A 13812-nucleotide genomic window follows, 5' to 3' on the forward strand; every position below is an offset into this window, starting at 1 on the left:
TGATTTGAAGAGCTTTGCACTGGAGTTGGGGTGGGGGTGGGGGGGTGGTTCTCCAAGGGACCCTGAGAAGGAGCTGCAGCCCCTACTCACTGGCCTGTTTGTCAGGCCTGGTGTTATGCCATCTTCCCAGTACCCCCCAGGGTGTGGGTCATCACCCACTGAGGCCTAAGCGGGCAGGGGATCAGAGTACGCAAGCCATTTGCCCAGAACCAGGAGCTGGTGGCAGAGCTGGGACCTGAATGCAGGTCTGTTGGTCACCTTACCCTCTGGCCTTCCCTAGGGCTGCTCCACCCAGTGGAGAGCCCCTGTTGCCAGGATGGATCCCTCTTCGCATCCTCATGCAAATGACAATCCTACTATCTGAGCATTTCTCATGATTCCCGCCTTCCGTTTTCCCAACAACCCATAGGGGAGGGACGATCATCAGACCCATTTCTCAGATGAAGAAACTGAAGCACCACCAGGCAGTTACTTAGCTGGGTGCCCAGCACAGGCTGCGCCTTGGTTCACTGACCTGTAGAATGGGGTCATGATAGCCCCCTAAGGTGGTTGGGGATGTATGAGATTGTGGAAGCCTGGGGCTCATGGAGACACGCCCTCGGGATGCTCTTAGACAAGGCGGGAGGCCCGAGTGTAGACAAGGCGGGAGGCCCGAGTGTGTTTTTCTCGACCTGCCAACATCCAGTGAGGGCCTGGCCTGCCAAAGGAAGGGCCGCGTGTCTCCTTGAACATTTCCTCAGCCTGGGGATGCTGAGAAAACGATGAGTCATCCACCAAGCACCAGCCTCCCAGGAGCCGGCCTCGGGTCCCAGCCGGGAAGGGGCCCCGTGAACAGGACTACTCCCAACTGCCCCCACTGACACCTGAGTCACCAGGTCTCCTCCACAGCCTCCCACTGCCAGATGCTACCAACCTTGGGGACCGCTCTTGGGTTCCGCCCACTAGACCCTGCCTCTGGGTCATCACCCCGGATCTGTGGGTCTGCCTACATTCCTGGTTTCCTAAACGCCTCTCTCTCTACCCAAGAATACTGCGTCAACCATGACCATCGACAATCAAGCTTCCCTCCCCACAGCCCCATGTCACCCAGTCCCAGACACTCAACCTCTTGTCCCAAGGGAACCAGCCCCTCCTCTTTGCCCCTGGCCAGCCTTCTCTCTCCATGTCTCACTATATCCCAGCCTCCTGTTTTACCTTCTCTGTAACACATCTCCCTCTTGCCACAGTATCCTGAGGCTCCTTCTAAAACCTGAAGCTGACCTCATCTCCCCTCTGCTTGAAAATCCTCCTGCAAACCCCTAGGTCTCCTTGATGGTGACGCACTAGCTCCTCTGAGTAGCTTTCCAGATCCTTCTCTTCCATGTGACCCCAATTGATTTCACCAGCTAATCCCCCTCAGGATCCCCCAAGTGGTTCTCCAGCAAATCTGACCATTCACCGTCCCCCCCCAATCGCCACCCGTCTGAAATGCTCTGTAGAACACGCTTCCCTGGGAGAGTGTCCCTGGTCCTCACACCCAATCTGCACTGACCCCCCAAAATCTGTCCCACCCTAGCCCTTGCTCATGTTCTTACCCCCTGGAGGAAGCCTTCCCGTGTTCTGTTCTTGCTGAATAATTTGGTTTGCCCCTCAAGGTCCAACTTAAATGTCGCCTCCCCCAGGACTCCTTGGATGCCCGCAAGAAGGCGGATGGTCTGAGCCTTGGGGCTCCTGAGGCCCTGAGTGCAGAAGGCCTGGGTGGTTCTCAGACGCCCACTCTAAGGCACCTGCTGCCCCACAGTGGGGAAGCTCCTTAGTGGCAGGGGCCCTGGGGATATGGCAGTAAACCAAGCCAACTGGTCAGAGCTCATAGCCTTATGGGAAGAAAGATATTCAACATGTAAACTTGTAAAATATATATGCAATGTCAGAGGGTGGTATGGGCTAGAGAGAAAAACAAAGTAGAAAGAGAGTCCAAGGAACCTAAGGTGGCCCTGGCTGGGTAATCAGGGAGGGCTTTCTGAGGAGGTGACGTTTGAGCAAAGATCTGAAAGAGGAGGGGGAGCTGCCATACAGAGAACTAGGGGAAGAGTGTTCCAGGCTGGGGAAACAGCCAGTGCAATGGCCCTGGGGCAGGTTTGCAGTTGGTGGTTTTTAGAATCGCAAGGAGGTCACTGTGGCTGACACTGAATGAGCAAGGGTGGGGCAGCAGGGCCAGACCATGTAGGCTTCAGAAAAGACTTTGGCTTTTGCTTTGAGTGACACGGGAATCTTAAAGGGTTCAGAGCAGGGGAGGGAGAGCATCTGATTTGCGTTTTGCTTTTGCTGATTTGCTGGTGGTGTGAGCCAGAGGGATTACCAGGGGGGCTGGAGAGGACTCAGGGAGCCCAGTGGGAAGGCTGATGCATCACCAGGCTCGGACCGGGCTGGAGGCCGTGGAGGTGGTGAGAGGGTAAAACTTGAGATGTATTATGAAGGTAGAACCAACAGAACGTGCAGCTTGGATGGGGAGGGAGGGGTAGTAAGAGAAAAGAATAAAAAATGACGCCTGGGTATGCCCTGAGCCTGGGAAGGGCGGAGCCCCTGTGATAGGGAGGGCAGTGGAAGGAGCAAACGAGTGAGCGAGTGAATGAATGAATGAGTGAGTGAATGAATGACACCCTGTTTTGGAACCTGATGGGCTCACACTCAGCCTGGCGCTCTGTGGGAACTGGAGCTCCCCGCCTCCGCCTTAGTCTTCCCAGCAGCTCAGGAGCCCTGAGTCCAGTCGGAGTCTGGATGCTGAGGGAGTCATTGACCTTGCGGGAACAGGACAATTGTTCTCTCTCCGCCCCCGGCAGCCTGCCCAGGCCGGGCCAGGCGAGTAGCTGTCTGACCCTCTGAGCCCACGGGTGCCCTGGCTCTGCCCTCCCCACAGTGACCCCTCATCTGAGGGCACCCTATCAAAGGTGAGAGGGTGAAGGTGTGGGCGACGGGGTGGGGTGGCATCTGTCTCCCAGGGTCCAGACAGGAAGGAGGGCTGCCTCAAGCTCTGGGCAGCTTTTGCAGGGTGTTCTCAGATGGGGCCACCGTGAGCCTGGGGTGAGGAGGTGGGGAGAGCCAGGGCACCTGTGGGCTGAGAGGGTCAGACAGCCACGGAACCCAGGCCCTGCCACTTTCTCACCGTGGGGCTCAGGTAGGCTCCTGGGCCTCTCTGATGCCAAGGTCTCGTCCACTTCACGGAATCCAGGGGAGATGAAATGAAGAGTGTCTGGCACGTGGCAAGGGCTTGAGAACATGAGGGAGGTGCTCAGACCACTGCCCCATGGGGACAGTCACACCAGCCTCACTGTGTTCTCGGTAAGAGCCCAGAGCTCAGTCTCCTGGCCAAGGACTAAGGCAGGGCTCGGGGGAGTGTGGGATGGGGGCGGCGGGGTGGGGCGGCGGTGCAGTCACTGGGAAGCATATCCTTCTACCTTTCTGCCCGGCAGGTACCTCGAGGCCTGGGAAAAGCCCCCACTCTCACCTCTCTAGCACCTCTCCTTGAGCTCTGGGATTGGACACTCCCAGCACCAGGAAGGCATTCAAAGGCAGGAGGGACCACAGGAGGCTTCCCTGTGCAACAACTAGGGAAACTGAGGCAGGGCAGGGCAGGAGCCAGTCAGGGCAGAGAGGGACCCTAAGCCTTCAAATCCCCAGCCCTAGGAGCTCATGCCACACCTATGGTCCTTGCCAAGACCTTGCTAATTTTTAAAAATTTATTTATTTTTAACTGAAGGATAATTGCTTTACAGAATTTTATTGTTTTGCTGTCAAACCTCAACATGAATCAGCCATAGGTATACATATATCCCCTCCCTTTTGAACCTCCCTCTCATCTCCACCCCTCTATTGCTGGTGTTTTGTGCAATTCAATACATTAACCAGGCCCCAGTGGCACTGGAGACACAGAAATAACCCAGACACAATCTCCAGGGAACCAGTAGCTGCTTCCCACCAACTACATGCCAGGGATTTGGCTGGGTGTGTTATTTCCATGATCCAGTTTAATATCCGTGACATTTTATTATTTCATCATATTTCAGACATCATATTTCAGATGAGGAAACTGAGGCTCAGGGAGATCACACAGTAGCTGACACTTCCTAAGACTTGCTATATTCTTTAAGCTCTATATGCATTAATGCATTCATCTTTGTAACAGTCCTATGAGGAAGATACAGTTATCAGCTCCATTTTACAGATGAGAAAACTAAGGCCAAATTGGTGGAAGGGCAGAGCTGAGATTTGAATCCAGGACCCTGTGGCTTGACACCTCAAGCCCTTCACTTCCCCTCTATGTCAGGGTAGGCCAGGGGCAGAAAGTGGATTCAGGAGTCCTTGTTCTAACAAGCCACCAACCTGGGTGGTCTCTCTTCCAGCTTCCTTTAGCTCCCTCCCCAGCTTTGGTACCCAGGGCCCAGGCCTGGCTTTGACTGAGCTTAGCAGAGTGACCTCCTGAAATGACAAACAGAGCCTCTTCCAGCTTTCCAAGTCTCCTGGAAGTGGGACTTTGGAACCCATTTTCCAGATAAGTAAACTGAGGCTTGAAGAGGTCAAGCAGGCTATTTGCCTGAGATCACAAGGCAAGGAAGTGGGTGCTTTAGGATCCCACCAGTCCTGGCCCTCTCACTTCAAGTTCGGAACCCTCTCTCTCCCACCCTGCCCCCTATGGTGCGTGGCTTTAGGTGCCGGAAGTGCTACCATGGCCAAGGTCACAAGCTCTCCCGGTTGCCCTTGTGGGGCAGGGAGTGGGGGAAGAGGAGGAGGAAGGTTCCTGGAAACAAGGAGATACTTTGGCCACTGTCGTGGAGACAGGGATATGGGGCCACCTCTTGTGTCCACTCCGTCCCTCACACTTGGCTCCAGCAGCTGCTGAGACCCCAGGGGTGGCAGGGACCAGGAGAGCCGCGCTGGCTGACTTGGATATAATGAAGGACACCTCGGCAGCTCCATACTGCCAAAGGACAGGGTGTTTTTCAATAGGATCCTGAACATGTGGCATGCACACACAGTCACACTTGTGGTCTGCCAATGCCCACACCCCAGGTGCTTGCACATCTGCCGACTCAGACACTCACAGTCACACACACTCACATGCAGTCTCTCCTCCACCTGTATGCATGCGTGCGCGCGCACACACACGCACACACACACACACACACACACACACACACACACACTGCCCTGGGCACACAAGCATCCCCAGCCTGCACAGGACAGGCACACCCACACTCACACCCACACACCCACACATGCTGTAGCCCAGGAATGCTCACGCATGCTCATTGTACTCAACCTGTCCACAACCTCCCAGGTAAGAGCTGGCTTGGAGAAGCCCAGGTTTACCTGAGGCTGGGTGGGACACTTAACCTTTGTCCCTGGGCAGCCCCAGCACCCCCCCCCACCTCCCAGTCCTCCCCAGCAGTGTCCTTGGGCTCCCAGTTGGGCCTCCTGACTCCCAGGCACTCAGATAGGAAGTAGCTGTAGGGACCATGAAGGAGAGGATGCTCACGTAGGCCTCCCCCAAGGACAAGAGTGGGGTGTGCTGCCCCACCCCCCACCAGCAGAAGGTGACCCAGAAGAGAGGCCAAGGGAGGGCAGAGCCTGGTCCACTAGGCTCCAAACTGAAGCCCCTTCCCTAGAGATCCCCAGACCACATTCGCCCAAATCACTGTAGCTTCATAAACGAAGTAGCCCACTCTGCCATTCATGAGAAATCCAAATAGGGCCCGTGTCATTGTCAACCTTCTCCCTGAAAGTCCCCCAGGACCCAGGACAACAGAGGCCTTCCCCCTCTTCTCCTCACCCTAGACCCATCCTGTCGTGCCCCGGGGAAAGTCCCAGACAGCAGACACTGAGGCCAGTCCTGTCTGAAGCGCCAGCCTTGTGATTACAGACATCTTGATGAGAGTCTTCTACACTAATTCAGACTAAGGTGTAATGGACTGAAAGCTTGTCATGAAAAGTCCTATGCTTTCAAAGCACATCAGGCTGTAAGACATCTTGGGGGGGTCAGATTGGAGGGGTGTACAGGCGGTACCCGAACTCTGCCTGCCCTGCCGGTGGTGTGGCCTTAGGGAAGTTCTGAACCTCCCTAAGCCTCAGTTCATTCATCTGAGGAATGGCAGAGACAGCAGCATCGACCTCTGGGCTGCTGTGAGAACCTGACACACGGGGACAGACACACAGTAGGTGCCTCAGAAAGGGTCACCGTGGTGACACTTTAGAGAAAAGTAGGAAATACTGAGGTGTTCAACGGAAGGTCACAGCCTACGTTACGCTGTACTAAGTCAGAGGCCATTTCCCGCCTAGACCAGTGGCCGCAGGTGCCAAAGGTTTACACGAAAGCTCTGGGGAGAAAGGCTGAAGACTGTGAAAACGCTCTCCACTAAATGAACGTTGTCTGCAAACTGGGAAAAGACCACCATTAGTCAATTTGGCCCGCGGAACACCTGGGGTCTGGCTCGCAGAAGCCGGGTGCTGAGAGTGGAGTTTGGCAATCTGGTGTTTCCCTCGGGGGAGGGGGCTCTAATGGGGGGATTCCTGGCATGTGACGGACCCCTGGAGAAGCCTCAGGGCAGTGCAGAGATCTGCCTTCCAGGCCTGGCTCCCTACCAATGGAGACTGCCTCACTCGGGGCATCAGTTTTCCCATCCGGAAGATGACAGGGCTAGGCAGAGAACCTCTATCTGTAAGGAACCTGGGGGTTCTCCAGTCCTGGGAGCTGATAGACGGCCCGGGGCCCCCGCCCCAGACATAACCTGTGGTCCTCGCAGGCCCCTGGGACAGCCCCATTCTGAGAGACTGGGGGAAAAGGGTTGGTTCACTCTGCAGCCGAGGCTGGAACAGAGTCGGGGGTCTCGCCTCCAAGGGGCTTGCTCCCTCTCTTGGCAGCCCACTGAGACCAGAGCAGCCCAAACGCAAGAAATCATAAATCCAAACCAGGCTTTGCCCAGTCAGGAGGCCTGGCTGGCTCTTGTCACAGAAAAATCTTGTCCCCAGGAGCGCCCCGTGCTGCCCAGTGGAGAACTCCGCCCTCCTCCCCTCAGCCTTCAGCCTCCGCCTCCACTTCTATTTCCTGTGACAACCTGCAAACTGAAGACCAACTTGTCTGTCTCTCCCCCCACCCTCCACGCCCAGGCTTCTGCTCGACCCCCGCCCCACCCCGCCCCGCCCCACCCCACCCTACCCTGCAAGTGGGGCCCCAGCTGCAAGAGGCCCCGGCCGAGTGTAACTCCCCGCACCCTCCTCTCCACCCTGGGCCCGTCCGGACAGATTAAGCCTTTGTCACACACACCCAGAAAAGCTCAGGGCCAGATGGGACGGGACAAGCGGTGTCAGATCATCGACCCTCCATGGCCAGGACTCGGAAGGGCCCCAACCGCAGCACCACATATGGCTGTGAGAGGAGGAAAGGGGGCCCCCGCGGGGGACGGCCAGAGAGCAACAAGGACGCGAGATGAAACACCACGGCCACCCTGGGGACCCGAGCCCACACAGGAGCGCAGGGGACCCCTGTTCCACGGCTGGGTGACACAACTCCCGCACCCTCTCTTTGCTAAATTTGTTCTGCCTGCCTGCCGGCCCTCCCCTGGAGCTTCTGAGGGCTTCCTGACCAGATCCTGGGCTATCCCCACCTCCCCCACCAGCTGAGTGCCCAGGGAGCAGGCTCAGAGTCCAACGCGCTCCAATGCCCCAGTGCCCCCACAAGGCCTGTGGATGCTAAACAAATGTCTCACACAAAGGTTTATGGCCCAATGACCTTCACAAAAAACCCACCCAGGACAAACGACAGGATCTCTTCCAACTGACATCAGAAGCAATGATAACTTTAACTCTGTGTGCGTGTGTGTGTGTGTGTGTGGTGTGTGTCAGCCAGTGAAGGTAGGGGATGTCCTCTGCACCTTTCAAAGATGGTCCCATTCAGTTCCTCCCAGGAAGAGGCCATGGCTGCCCCAGAATTCCCAGCAGGACTTGTTCCTCTTAGATCAATGAAAAGGAAAATGGAACTGTAAAAATAATAACTGAGCCCCAGGAAGGTGCTTTGAGCTGGGGGTGGCAGGACTAAGGGCATCTCCTGCGGCTGGCTCCGGATGGCTGGGTGAGTGGCAGGTAACTAACAGGCTCTCTGGGGACCTGTGGGCCAGGCAGGTGGGTGTGGGTAGCTTGAGGGCACGTCTGTTGTGTTTGTCGTCCCCCTGGTAGCCTGGGCAGGGAGGCCTGGGTTCCCTTTCTCTGCCTCCCAGGCAGGTGGTCCCTCAGGAGGGCTTATTATTGGTCTGGGAGTCCGGGTGGAGTCTTTCCAGGCTCCTGCTGCCAGGCAAGGAGGGTCAGGGTGGGCCTTGTGGAGGATCCAAAGGCTGGCAGGACCTAGGGTCCAGGTGGAGCACCCAATTTCTATATGTGGCCTGGGTGGGTGTGGGTCCTACTTGCTCCCCCTTGACAGCTGTAGGGCTATAGGGGCAAGGGGACAGACGGCTTCAGTATGCTCATTCCCTAGGGGAGAGGTCGACCAGCTCAGAGAACCAGTGAGCTAGCTGCCAGGCCTGAGGGCCACCTGCTCCCAAACTCCAGGAGTGGGTGGAGTGGGGGCTCCTGCCTCAGACAGAGAAGGAGGTCTGGCCAAGACGCCCAGCTCCCTGGGGAGGGATAACAGGGATGGGGTGGGGGTCAGGGGCACCAACTGACCTGGGAAGCCTGGATGACTTGGGGCAATGACCCAGGGTAGGGAGCACAGACCAAGCCAACCATCTGGTGGGTCACTGACCTCGAAAAAACCACACTTAGGCTGGGGACGCTAGCCCAAGATGGAGGAGAACCGAGGCGGGGTACGCAACTGGCAGAGAGAGGAGAGCTGACCTAGGCTGGGGAGAGGCAAGGACCCCTACTCCCTGGTATGCACAAGTGGGTATCAGTTTGGGCTCCCTGACCCGATCGGGGAGGAGACAATGACCCAGACTCCGGGGTTTGGCAGAGAGCACTGATTTACGCGGGGAGGTCCCGACTCTGGCAGGGTGGGACCCTGACCTAGCCTCCCCCTCCGGGAATCCGGCCCCGGCGCGCCCCCCTCGGCCCGGCCCCCGGGCTCCGGTCCGGCCGGAGGCGGCAGCGGGCGCAGATGGGCGGCCGGCGGCCGCAGTGGCGGCGGCGCGGTTATCAGCGCTCCTCGCAGATGGGCCGCCCGCCCTCCGCGCTCGCGGCTCCCCACTCCCCGCGGCCTGCAGCCCCGTCCCCTGGGCGCGGGGCGGGTGGGGGGGGAGGCGCCTCTGGACCCGCTCCCCGGCCCCCGCCTCCCTCCCTCGCGGCCCCCTCACCCCGCGGGCCCGGCCCGGGCGGCCGCCGGAGGGGGAGGGGGAGGGGACAAGTGCACTTTTCGTAACGACCGAATCAATTGTGTGTGAAGAGCCCGCTCCGGCCGGGGACGGGGCTGAGCGCGGGGCGGGCGGGCCGGACGGGGGAGGAGCGCGGAGGGGGGAGCGGGGGAGCGAGGGAGGGAGGGAGGGAGGCCGGCGCGGGGCCGCCCCGCTCGCTCGCTCGGGCCGGGCGAGGCCGGGGAGGGAGCGAGGGGGGCAGGGAGGGAGGCCGGCCTGGCCCGGCCGGGCCGGGGGCTGAACGCACTAACGGAGGGTCTCCGCCACGGAAAGTTCAAAGCTCAGCAGCGCCCCGGGAGCAGCCGGCCCCCCCAGCCCCCACCCGCTGCAGAACAATGAGGTCCCGGCGGGGGAGCCGCGGGGCCCGCGCCGCACGCCCTCTCCAGGGCGCCCCGGGCCGGAGGGGACGCCCCCGCCCGGCCGCCCGCCTCCTCCCTCTCGGCGGCTGCGGTTCCCCGCCCCCTCCCCCACGCTACCCCGCCCGGCCCCGGGCCGGCCCCGGGGACGGGGGAGGGGAGGGGAGGAATAGGTCAGGCCGCCCCCGTCCCAGGGAGGGGGGGAGCTAGGGGCCCGGGGGGCGGAGGGGGCGCCCCACCCACCCGCGGGAGGCGGCTGCTGCGCCAGGCTGCGGCTTGGGCTGCCCCTCCCCGGGCCAGCCCCGGGTGGGGTCGGGGAGACGGTGCCCGGGCGGGCCCCCTCCCCTGGCGCTGGGAAGCCGAGCGGACTCCCCGTCCCGTGGCTCCCCTGCCCCCCTCTCCCGCGGCACCACCCTCGACACACACAGACTCACACACACACACACAGACACACACACACACCCCACACCACCCAGCCGGCCCGGGGGCGGGAGCGCGGGGCGCCCGGGACAGGCAGCCCCGGGGCGGGCGGGGGGAGGCTCGGGCTTCGGAGCAGCCGCCTGCTGGCGGGGGGAGGGGACGGGAGGACGGAACATGCTGGGGTGAGCAGCCCGGGACAGCCCGCTCGGCACGGCCACGGCCCGGGCAGCAGCGCAGAGGGGGCAGGGACGCCCCGAACCCGGAGCGCTGCCCCGGGCGGGCTGGGGCGGGCGGACGAGCAGGACGCGGGAGCCCCGGGCGGGCCAGACCCGCGGACCACCTCGGGGACACACGTTCGGACACACATCCACACCCCCACCCCGCCCCCGCCCGCCCGCCCGCCCCGAGCCCCGCGGCGGGACCGGCCCGCGGCCGCCTCGCGCGCACTCACCGAGCCCGTCTTGACCGGCACATACACCACTTGGCCCATCTTGGGTTCCCGGCCGCTGCCCAGGCGGAAGCCCTTGGAGCGCACCCAGAACTGGAACTTGCCTTTCTCGCCGGCTGCCGGGCCGCTACCCGCGCCGGTCCCGCCGCCGCCCTGCAGGACCTCGGCGATCCGCTGGTATTTGCTGCGTGTCACCGTCTTGGTTTTGGCCGAGTCGCCGTAGGTGCGCAGGCACCAGTCCCGGAACTGGCGGCCCAGCTCCGAGTCCCCGGGGCTGCGCTCGCGCTCCCAGCCCCCGCGCAGCAGCAGCGTCGGCTTCGGCATCCTCCCGCCGCGCCCGGCGCCCTCGGGGGCGGGCCGGCCGCCGGGCCGCCCGGTGCCGGGACTGGGCTGGGCTGGGCCGAGCCGAGCCGGGGCGCGCCGCGGCCCCGGCTGTCCCGCGGTGTGGCTCCGGCGCGGAGGCTTGATGGGCACGGGCGGCGGCCGGACGCGCGGGGCTGCGGCGCGCTCTGTCCTGCTCGGGCGGCGGCGGCGGCGGCGTTGGCGGCGGCGGCTCCGGCTCGCCTCCTGCTCCGCCTCCTCCTCCCCCCCGGCCGGGATGCAGGAGCGATGGAGGCAGCTCCGGGCCCGGAGGTGCAGAGGGGGCGGGCCGCCCCGCGGGCGGCCGGGGGAGGCGGGAGGCGGGGAGCGGCCCCGGGCGCGGGGAGCGAGACCGAGCTCGGGCGCGGGCGGCGGCGGCGGCGGCTGTCAGCTCGCGCGGCTCATCCTGCTCCTGCTCGGGCTCCCGCTGCCGCTGCTCTTCCTCCTCCTCCTCTTCCTCCCGCGCCCGCCTCCACCACGCCGCGGGATCCCACCTGTTAGAGCGGCGCAGCCTTCGCCGCCGCCCCCCACCCCCCGCGCGCCCGCCCGCTTGCTCGCCCGCGGGGCCCAGCCCCCGCCCCGGCCCGGCCCCTGGGGGCGCGGGGGCCGGCGCGCCCGCAGCCGCCGGGAGGGCAGGAGCCGCAGGCGCACAGTGCCCAGCCCAGGGACAGAGTTCCCTCCGGTCGGGCCTGGCCCCGAGCCTCGCAGGCCGCGCTCTGCCGGGCAGGGAGAAGGGCGCAGACCCCGCCCGGCCACCGGCGTCCCTGCTTCCCCGGGCGGCCCCGCCCGATTTTAGCCCGGCGCGGGTGGGACCGGGCAGGGCCCCTACCCCTTCTCCCAGCAACTGGCCTGACCTCTCCGGTTCGAGCTCGGCGCCAGATGATCAGTGTTCCCCTGGGGAACCCCAAACCACGGGCCTTCAGGGGGCCCCCAAACTTCCTCCCCTCTTGCCTCACCTGAATTCCCCGAAGTTTGGCCGGCCTTGCTTCTGCTAACCCCACTGCTCTGGGACTGCCTTAGGCCCCAGAGAAGTCGTCAACATTGACCAGTGGCCTCACTCAGGCTGGCCTCTCACCAAGGTTCGGGGCAACGCTCAACACACCCACAAATTCATCTCGAGACACCCGGCCTTCCTGGGTGCACAGTGGCCTAGAATCACTGGCTGAGTAAACTCAGGTTGATCTGCCAGCCGCCTCCTCCCTGGGCAGGACTGACCTTGGGTAGGGCCAGCCCCCTCCCCCTTTCACCAGATAATAACATAAATAAAGGCACAGGTCAACTCCCTGGGCTTTCAGCCCTCCTGTCTTAACAGGTATGAGAAACTGCTGAGCTTCTTTTCCTGCTCTTCCTGGGGTCCACCCCCAGTGTCCCCAGGTTACTCCTGCAGGCAAGTCCCCACCAAGCCTGAGTCTCCAATTTTACCCAGTGCAGGACCATTTTCAGCCTAGGAACTAATGGCTACCCTCATCCCAAGGTTCCCTGCCCTAGTATCTATAGAGTGCCAGGTCCAGGTGACTCTGAGAGGCAAAGGCGACTGGCTCATTTCACAGATGCAGGCCTGGGGCTTGGAGAGGTGGCCTGACCTGGTCAAGGTCATGCAGGGAGGAGAGGAGGGTTCTGACTCAGGTCTGTCTGGCTCCTGCTGCCATATCACACATGAAGTCTCCTCCTGATGTCCCTCTGGGAGGGATCCCCACACTGTGTGTGGCTGCCTCATGCTCCCCAGTAGGCTGGGAGCTCCAGGTGCTCAGGGTTTGTGTCTGACTCATTGGTAGACCCCAGGCCTTAGCACAGCCCCTGGCACACAGTAGGTGCCAATAACTGCTGAAAGAACCCAAGAGGTCTTCCTAGTCCCAACCTCTCTTGGTATTTCACATAGATGTATTTTTAGATAATTTACATTTCTGTGTTACTTTATATATACCAACAACTCCACACTCATTTTTCCTCTTTATCTTCCTAAGAACTCTATTTGGTTCCATACTGGCATGCCCATTTTTCAGAGATGACCACTGGGCTCAGAGAGGGCAACACACTAGACAAGGGCCACACAGCCCCCTCCCCCCCAGGGGGAGGAGCTTCTGCATGGTTTGGAAGCCCATGCCCTGGCATTTCCAACACATCCCTTGGCGCATACCCCCACAGTTGACTCCCTTCCTGAGAACAGTGGGGCTTTAGCCTAGCTATGCCAGTGCTCACTTTCAGCAATGGTGCCCTGGTGCCTAGGTAGTGGGGCCCCTTGTTTGAGCCTTGTCTGTGTCTATTCCAAGACACACCAATAACCAGTAAGCCAGACCACCTCTCTATGCAATTTGGGTCTTTGCCTGCCTTCCAGAACCTGAAAACCTGATTGTTAATCTTGGGCTGAGTTCTAGGGTGGCAGAAGGTGTAGTATGATGAAAAGAATATAGGTTTTGGGGAGAGTCAAACAGACTTGAGGTTGAATACTGACTGCCATTTGCTGTGGCATTCTTCGTGCCCACAGATCCCAGTTGACTGCTTCCCACCTGAATTAGCCCATCAGTCGACCCTTTGCTGGGTGACCTCTGGCAGGTCACTGAACCCCAGCTTCATCATCTGTATTATTATACAGACTGTAAGGGTTCAGCAGAATAAAGTATGTGAGAGAGCCTGGCATATATAACAGGTGCCCAGTAAATGCCATTTTCACCTCCATGGTGGTTGTAAAGTATTCAAAAAGGAAAGCGAACTTTGTTAATACTTTCTGTGTTTCATTCAGTCAAGCTTTTCTTGAGCAGCCACTATAAACCAGGTGCTGAGGATGTAGCCAAGGGGTCCTCAAGGTCCTTGTCCTCTCAGAGCTTACTGATGAGTGGGGAAGAGGGTCACTGAACAA

General features: G+C 60.9%; 1 protein-coding gene across 3 annotated transcripts in view; it reads right to left on the reverse strand.

The window, feature by feature from the left end:
• NOL4L (nucleolar protein 4 like) overlaps nt 1-10919 on the reverse strand; it is a 129698-nt gene extending 118779 nt beyond the window's left edge. For 2 of the 3 annotated variants that reach the window (XR_010661469.1, XM_065921824.1), the window contains exon 1: nt 10599-10919. Coding sequence is in view for 2 of the 3 variants with exons in the window: in XM_065921824.1 (XP_065777896.1) it covers nt 10599-10919 (321 nt within the window). In the remaining variant the exon portion in view is untranslated. The remainder of the gene's footprint in view (nt 1-10598) is intronic. The other variant, XM_065921825.1, reaches the window with a different exon arrangement.
• Nucleotides 10920-13812: the final 2893 nt, after the last annotated feature.

The sequence above is a fragment of the Muntiacus reevesi genome, chromosome 2 (genome assembly GCF_963930625.1).
Source record: "Muntiacus reevesi chromosome 2, mMunRee1.1, whole genome shotgun sequence".
In the NCBI taxonomy this organism is placed as follows: Eukaryota; Metazoa; Chordata; class Mammalia; order Artiodactyla; family Cervidae; genus Muntiacus; species Muntiacus reevesi.